This window comes from Helianthus annuus, chromosome 8 (assembly GCF_002127325.2).
Source record: "Helianthus annuus cultivar XRQ/B chromosome 8, HanXRQr2.0-SUNRISE, whole genome shotgun sequence".
Lineage (NCBI taxonomy): Eukaryota > Viridiplantae > Streptophyta > Magnoliopsida > Asterales > Asteraceae > Helianthus > Helianthus annuus.
In genome coordinates this window covers 69231304-69239480 of record NC_035440.2, presented here as the reverse complement: position 1 = coordinate 69239480, position 8177 = coordinate 69231304, and the positions used below count along the sequence as shown (strand labels likewise).

The following is an 8177-nucleotide window of genomic DNA, read 5'->3' as shown; positions in this document are numbered from 1 at the left end:
CCGCTATTGGTCGATCCGCGTCAAACCCAACCCCAGCCGTTGATCATTATTCTGATCTAACGGTTGGGGATAAAAGAGGCAATACCGGCGACGCGTTAGGGTTAATAGCGGCGACACCCTGTCTCCGCTAAAGGTAGGTGTCCCACTTTAATCCCCAGCCACACAAATCTTATCCTGGTTAACCCTGGTTAACCCAATACCGGCGACAAAAGGACCAGTAGCGGCGACAAGGCGTCGCCGGTAAAAGTCTTTCCGTAAACTCCCTATACAGCGCCATTTCTTCCCTCCTTCTTCACTTTTTCCCCCAAACTCTTCACCTTACCGCCGGAGAACCGCCTTTTTTCACCAAATCGGTTAGTTTAACTTGTTTTTTTGTTAAATCTCTTCTATATTTTGTTATCTACATGTTATAGACTTTAATTTTTGCTCATTTTTGTGTATACTTATGTTTATGGAAGAAAATTCGGATCACCACCATCACCTCTCCGGTCACCACCATCACTTCTCCGGTCACCACCTCGTCTCCGCGGTCTATATCTACTTGAAAGCTTGAAATTACGGTTAGTTTTATATGAGTTTTTTCAAAGTTTAGATATTGTATAATTTTTTGTTTAGTTATGTAAATGTATATGTAAGAATATATGTATGTATGTAAATGTTTGTGAAAATGTATAATGTAGGTGTATTTGGTGAAAATGAGTATATGTAGGTGTATGTATTTGTGTATGTAGGTGTATGTAAAGATGTATATTTGTATGTAAATGAATTATTGTTTGTTTTAATGTATAGTGTAGGTATATGTTAGTATGTCAAATGTATAATGTAGGTGTATGTAAGCATGTATGTGGGAATGTAAGTGTATGAATGAATGTATGTATGTAGGTGTATGTTAGTATGTTGGTGAAAAATGTGTATGTTAGTATGTATAATTTTGACGACTTATGTTAGTATGTATAATTCTAAAATGTGTATGTTAGTATGTATAATTTTTAGTTTAGGATGTAAATATGTTTAGAAATTGTATAATTTTTAGTTTAGGATGTAAATTGTATTGTTTTTAGTTTAGAAATTGTATAATTTTTAGTTAAATGTATAATGTAGGTGTATTTGGAGATATATGAAACTCTATTTATTTGTGTATTTAGGTGTATGTAAGAATGTATGTGGGTATGTAAGTGTATGAATGAATGTATTTATGTAGGTGTATGTTAGTATGTTGGTGAAAAATGTGTATGTTAGTATGTATGTTTGTATAAAGTATGCAAATGTGTATGTAAGGATGAATGTTTGTATGTCAAATGTATAATGTAGGTGTATTTGACAAATATATATTAGTTAGGAAATGCCCGCCAAAATTGAAATCATCATTTAAATCATAACGAACATAGAAGTATAATGTAGGTGTATTTGACAAATATATATTAGTTAGGAAATGCCTCTTTATATTAAAATCATCATTTAAAACATAACGAACATAGAAAATACCCGCCAAAATTGAAATCATCATTTCAAACATAACGAGCTAAGAAAACACCCAATCGAAATTGAAATCATGATTTAAAACATAACATTCCGCCCAAAATTTAAAACAATCATTAAGAACATAACAAGCTTAAAAAATTGTGCCCGTGTTTGAATTAATCATTTTAAACATAGCGAGCTTAGAAATACCCGCCCGAAATTGATTTAGAAATTAATTTCGGGTTGTCCCCGTTTATCTTGGGACTGCTTTTTGAATACTTTATCTCATTTAGGATGTGAATGTGTATTACATGATTGTTTGTTTAAGAAGGATTCGGTTATCATTTTCTCTTTGCTCCTCGGGTATATATATCATTACATATATACTTGGGAGCTAAGAGGAAATGCTGCCGAATTTTTCTTAAACAAACAATCATGTAATACACATTCACATATGAGATAAAGTGTTCAAAAAGTGGGTTTAGCAGCCTACCCTTGTCTTGTTAATCCTAAATTAGATTTTCTTTCAGTTGCATAATGCCTATCGATAAAAGTTGGATTGATTCCCCACGTCATTCACCTCACTACAAGCAAGGACTCGAGTCATTTATCGAGATGTGTGAAAGAGTGATAAAAAACCACGATGAAGTTAGATGTCCGTGTACCCAATGTAAAAATTCCGGCTTAATAACTATGGCAGAAATGAAATACCATTTGCGTATTAACAGTTTTTGGAAGGAATACACTTCGTGGACCTATCACAGGGACACGACTCCAATTGCACAAGTAAACGATGTTGCGCCACAAGACGGTATGGTAAACGTTATTGAAGACATTAGGGGGGAGCGTATGGAAGAAGATACATACCTTAACCAAGAGAACTCGAATGGAGATAGTAGCAGTGTTGTTGATGATTTTGAAGACCTGATAAAGGAAGCTAAAACAGAATTATATCCTGGTTGTACTAAGTTTTCTTCTATCGACTTTTTAGCAAAGCTTTTGAATATAAAGGATACGTACCATTTTCAAAATGAAGGAGTAGATCGACTCCTCTCGTTGTTGCGAGAGTCAATGCCAGAAGGCAACAAGATTCCCCCTTCGTATTATGTAGCTAAGAAGACATTTAAGAAGATTGGTTTGGCATATGAGATGATAGATGTGTGCACAAATGATTGTGCTCTCTTTTGGAAAGAAAACGAGTCCTTGCAAAATTGTCCCGTTTGTAATGAGAGTCGATGGGTCGTTAAAGACACAAAAGGCACGAAGGTGGCTCGTAAGGTGTTACGATACTTTCCTTTGACGCCTAGACTACGACGTTTGTATTGTTCAAGGCACACAACGAAAGATATGATATGGCATAGTACCGGACGATCTGAAGATGGGACTATGCGTCATCCAGTTGATGGATCTGCATGGCAAGACTTTGATAAAAAGTACCCAAACTTCGCGATGGAGCCACGAAATATTCGCTTAGGGCTTGCAGCTGACGGTTTTAATCCCTTTAACAACGGTAGTGGATCCTCGACTCATAGCACGTGGCCGGTTATACTCACCACATATAATCTGCCTCCCTGGCTATGCATGCGAGAGTCCACATTCATGTTGACCTTGTTGATTCCTGGCCCTAAATCACCGGGGAAAGACATGGACGTTTTCCTTAGACCGTTAGTGGATGAGCTTAAGCAATTGTGGCAGACAGGTGTACGTACTAAAGACGCAGCAACAAACACATACTTCACAATGAAGGCGGCGTTGTTATGGACCATAAATGACTTTCCAGCCCGTAGTAGCCTATCAGGTTGGAGCGGACAAGGCTACATGGCATGCCCAACTTGTAACCAAGACACTCCTTCAATACGTGTAACTGGTAAATGTGCTTATGTTGGTCATCGCCGGTTCTTAGATGCCAACCATCCTTGGAGAACAAGTCTCGACTTTAACGGGAGACCCGAGACACGAGACCCTCCGAGACAGTTTAGCCCAGCTGACATAGAAGCTCAACTAGGTCGTTTAATTAATCGTCTACCAGGCAAGCATCCAGATTTTCGAGGTAGGAGGATAACCCGGTCAGATTTCGAGTTGAACTGGTCCAAAAGAAGCATATTTTTTGACCTTGAGTATTGGTCTTCTCTGCAGCTGAAACATAACTTAGATGTAATGCATATAGAGAAAAATGTGTGCGACAGCTTGCTCGGTACTCTTCTGATGAACGATAAGAGCAAAGACACGCCAAATGCGCGGTCCGACTTGGAAAAACTAAACATTCGGCCGTCACAATGGCTGAAACAATCGGGTGGCAAGTTCTTAAGTTCCCACCCAAAGTACTCATTCAAGTCCGATGATCGAAAACTTTTTTGTCAGTTTATAAAAAATGTTAAATTACCAGATGGGTTTGGATCTAATATCAGTAAGAGGGTGACAGATAACAATGCTAACATTACCGGGTTGAAATCTCATGACTGTCATATCCTCATGCAACGTTTGATACCGATTGGGGTTAGAGGGCTTTTGACTAAAGATGCATCTACACCAATAGTAGACCTTTGTATGTTCTTTAAGCAACTTTGCTCTAGAACACTATCGGTGGATGATATGAAGAAAGCAAAGGATGACATTGTTACCATCTTATGCAAGTTAGAGATGATCTATCCACCTGCGTTTTTTGACATTATGGTTCATTTACTTGTGCATTTACCTGATGAAGCGATTGCGGGTGGTCCAGTAGCTTTTAGATGGATGTATCCATTTGAAAGGTACATGAAAAAACTAAAGAACTATGTTAAAAACCCGGCAAGGCCTGAAGGTTGTATAGCTGAATGTTATGTGTTTGAAGAAGCTTTAACATTTTGTTCAATGTACCTTAAAGATGTTCAGACTAAGTTCAATCGCCCAGATAGAAACGATGATGTCGTTGTTGAAAAAAGAAAGTTATGGGTGTTTGAGTCCAAATGTCGTTATGTTGGCGCAAGAAAGGAGAAATATCTATCATTCATCGAAAAAAGCAAGATGGAATGGTTTGTCCTCGAAAACTGCGCAGAAGTTAGGGAGTACATGAAGTGAGTGCTTCTATCTTTAACATTTCATAATCTGTTAATTGGTATTTTTCGTTCCTTTCTTATATTTGTCATCAGTGTAGTGAATTCAAACATACACATCCCCATGATGATCTTAAAACCAAATTTCCGGGATGGTTTCTCCATAAGGTATAATACATATATAACACTTATTACTCTATACTTGCTAGGTAATACATATATAACAAACATTATTACTATATATTTGTTAGGTCCATTCGATGAAAACACAAAATTCTCCAGAATTCCACCCGGAGTTGTATGCTCTTTCAATTTGTGCGAAAATGACTGCTTACACTTACACTGCTTGCATAGTCAACGGTGTTAGGTTTAAGACACTTGAACGTGATGCAAAATGCGCAACGCAAAACTCTGGGGTGGAAGTGGTTGGAGAGAACGGTGTGAAATTTTATGGCCAATTAGAAGAAATTATTGAGTTGCGTTATACAAATGATTATTCCACTGTCCTATTTCGGTGCAAGTGGTTTGATACTCAAAGGGGTGTAAACCATGACAATAATATCACCAGTATAAGCACTGAACATGAATGGGACAAAGACGATCAACTCATATTTGCTTCGCAAGCCAAACAAGTGTTCTTCATCCAAGAAACGTCTCGAAACCAAAAAAATAAACATAGGTGGGTAGTCGAAAATGTTAATCATCGAAGAATTTGGGATTGGCCATTAAGTGATGACCGCGTCAATAAGGTTCAAAATGTTGGCAAACGCTTAGAAGATAGTGACGTTGTTAACAACAACTCTTCATCTGACTGTCCACTTGTCATTGACTTGACCCAATACTTTCAAATTGGATCTTCTCATGTTACTGCGGGTGAGCCTTCAATTGAAGTTGATCCCCCAACGGCCACCGTCGATGAAGTGTTTGAAGTCGAGACTGATTCTGATGAGGTCGAGGCTGATTATGATGAGGATGATCCCGATTATGTGGAGTCTGACTAAAAGAAAAGTTATTGTAATGTTTATTGATTTGTAATTGATAAACACTTGTTTGAAATATTTATTTGAATTTGAGTTACACTTGTTGTACTTTCCCTTAATTTGTATTAGATACACATGCTGTAACATTTGTAACTTTATAGAGATTATGTTTTCGATACTGTTGATATTCGCGTATCTGATGGCTGATGTGGCCCCCTGGGGACATGGGGGTGACGGCGCTGGTGATCCACCGCTTCCTCCTGGTGGATTTCGTGGCACACACGAGACGGACGGTAAGTCTTTTACTAAATTATTTTGTAGTCCTTATATTTTATATATTATAAATGTTGTTACTAATTATTTTTGTTTTAATTGCAGCGGTTCCCCCGAAGAGGGTTAGGGGGAAAGAAAAAAAACGAGAAACTAAGGCGTCTGGTAAAAGCGGGGGGGGGGGGGGGGGGGCTGTATCGCTTACGTTTGACAGGCAGGTGACGTATACCCCTGTTGGTAAAACAAGGGATATGTTTTCACGGGAGGCCGGCCTGTATATGTGGCGGTCCATCCCCTTCGATAAAATTGGATGGGATAACGTTGAACAACATTACAAGGATGCCCTCATGAACCACTTACGGGTAAATAACTTATATGCATAAAATTTTATCAAATATTTAAGCACATGCAAATCTAATTTATATTTGATATTTGATATTTTTTATTTAATTTGTAGGAAAATTTCAATTTTGATGAAGTGGAACGTGATATAGAGGCCAAAAACTTGACGGGTGGCATTAGGGCTGTGCTTATGAAGCGGTACTCTGACCGCAAGTACGATGCTAAAAAATTATTTAAGAGCAAGGGAGGTTACGATGATCTTGAGAGTGCAAGGGCATTCCATCCCAAGGATATGCCCTATGATAACTGGTTGAGAACCATCGAAGGTTTCCGGGAAGAAAAATATATTAAAAGAAGCAAGGCCAACACACTAGTACGCGAGAAACAACAATTCCCATACCGTGGGGGGACATCTTCGTACGGTAGCACCGCCTATAAAAATGTAATGTTTTATGTATGTGTGCGTGTGTGTAAGCTTTTGTTTATTTAATGTCTAATCTAAGTTTAATGTTAAACAGGATATGGATTGGGTACCTACGTATGCTAAAACCCACACGGACAATCAAGGGAATTGGGTTGATCCGGTTGCTGAACAAAATTACGTAAGTATTTCTTTTAAGTATTATTTTCTATAACAAATATATATATATATACACACACATATATTTAATCATCTTCGTAAAATACAGCGGAACATACAACATGCCACTAGTGAATGGAGCGGTGAGGGTCCGCCAATTGCCCCGTATCAGGAAGCGTTGGGTGAGCGGCGAGGATGGTACCGCGGGATGGGGCCTAAACCTTCTTCCAACACGTCCTCGCACTCGTCATCTAACATGTCGTCTTCGCAAGCTCGGACGCAAGAACCCTTTTCCGAGGTAAACTGCGCAATTTAAAAAATGACAAACGAACGCATGTTTCCTTGTTAAATATATGTTGGTAGCGTTAATTAATATGCTAATATACGTTTTGCTATCTATTATTGTAGGATTTTGTTAACAGCTTGTTCCAAACCCCGTCATTTTTGAACCAACTTAACAACTATCTTGCTTCACAAGGAAAAGGAAAAGGAAAGTCAAAAGACTACGATTCTGACAACTTATTCGATAATGAATCCGACGATGAACCCGACGATAACGATGACGATGAGTGACTTGTTTTTAATGTATGCTTTGGATTTAATTAAACGTTGTAGGATATAATGTACGACTTAAACGTAGTTTTTAATTATATTACCTTTAGTATATGTTGATTATGTTCATTGCGTATGCTTGCGTTGTTTGAAAATAGGCAGGTTTTGTTTTTTTGGCCGTAAAACTGGCTGGGCAGCTGTATATACAGCTGCTGTATTAAAAAAAAAACAGACTTTTAGCGGCGACACGTGTCGCCGCTATTGCTCTTCTCCCTTTACCGACGAAAGTCAATACCGGCGACACTGTTAGCGACGACAACTGTCGTCGCTAAAAGTGCAGCATCAATACCTGCGACAGCAATCATTATCGGCGACAACCGGTCAATAGCGGCCCAGCAATACCGGCGATGCTGTACCGGCGACATGTCGCCGCTAATAGTCAATAGCGGCGACAAAAGGGGTCAATACCGGCGACACCCGTCGCCGCTAAAGGTGCCCTGTTCTTGTAGTGAATGCTTTCCAGAGCTGATGGTTTTGAGTGTGTTCCGTAGAAGTTATCATGCTTGATGTTCTCATTGATCGTTTTTGTTATTGACTTTGGTGTGACAGTTGATGTTTCAGACGAGTCAGATGTAAACGCGTTGTAGAACGTGTTGTAAAACTCTTCAGCCATGATGCTTTCTCCTCGAATCACCTGAATCACGCAAACAAACAATTAGTTCAAGAATTTATTCAACAACTTGAATCAGACAGAAGGTTGATCGATCGGACAGTATGCTGGTCGATCAGACGGGTTGCTGTTCGATCGGACAGGGATGCTGGTCGATCGGACAGGATGCTATTCGATCGGTCAGGGGTGTTGTTCGATCGGTTGGCGTTTTGTCTTGAATAGAGTGAGTTGTCCGATCGGTCGGGAAAGTTGTTCGATCGGCTGGCGCTTCGCGACAAAAAATATGT

General features: G+C 39.0%; 2 protein-coding genes and 1 long non-coding RNA gene across 3 annotated transcripts; all 3 read left to right on the top strand.

The window, feature by feature from the left end:
• Positions 1 to 214: 214 nt before the first annotated feature.
• LOC110871216 lies at positions 215 to 2369 on the top strand. Its single transcript, XR_002553564.2, has 3 exons — positions 215 to 353; positions 459 to 560; positions 1992 to 2369. It is a non-coding gene; the product is annotated as an uncharacterized LOC110871216 (long non-coding RNA).
• A 163-nt stretch (positions 2370 to 2532) lies between these two features.
• On the top strand, positions 2533 to 5497 carry LOC110870199. The gene is made up of 3 exons (XM_022119399.1): positions 2533 to 4517; positions 4598 to 4664; positions 4748 to 5497. Exons 1-3 carry the CDS (start codon positions 2533 to 2535, stop codon positions 5495 to 5497), a joined length of 2802 nt encoding a protein of 933 aa, XP_021975091.1.
• A 178-nt stretch (positions 5498 to 5675) lies between these two features.
• LOC110870200 lies at positions 5676 to 7241 on the top strand. Its single transcript, XM_022119400.2, has 6 exons — positions 5676 to 5769; positions 5855 to 6108; positions 6204 to 6530; positions 6607 to 6690; positions 6778 to 6966; positions 7077 to 7241. The coding sequence occupies exons 1-6, from the start codon at positions 5676 to 5678 to the stop codon at positions 7239 to 7241; spliced, it is 1113 nt and encodes a 370-aa protein (XP_021975092.1).
• Positions 7242 to 8177: the final 936 nt, after the last annotated feature.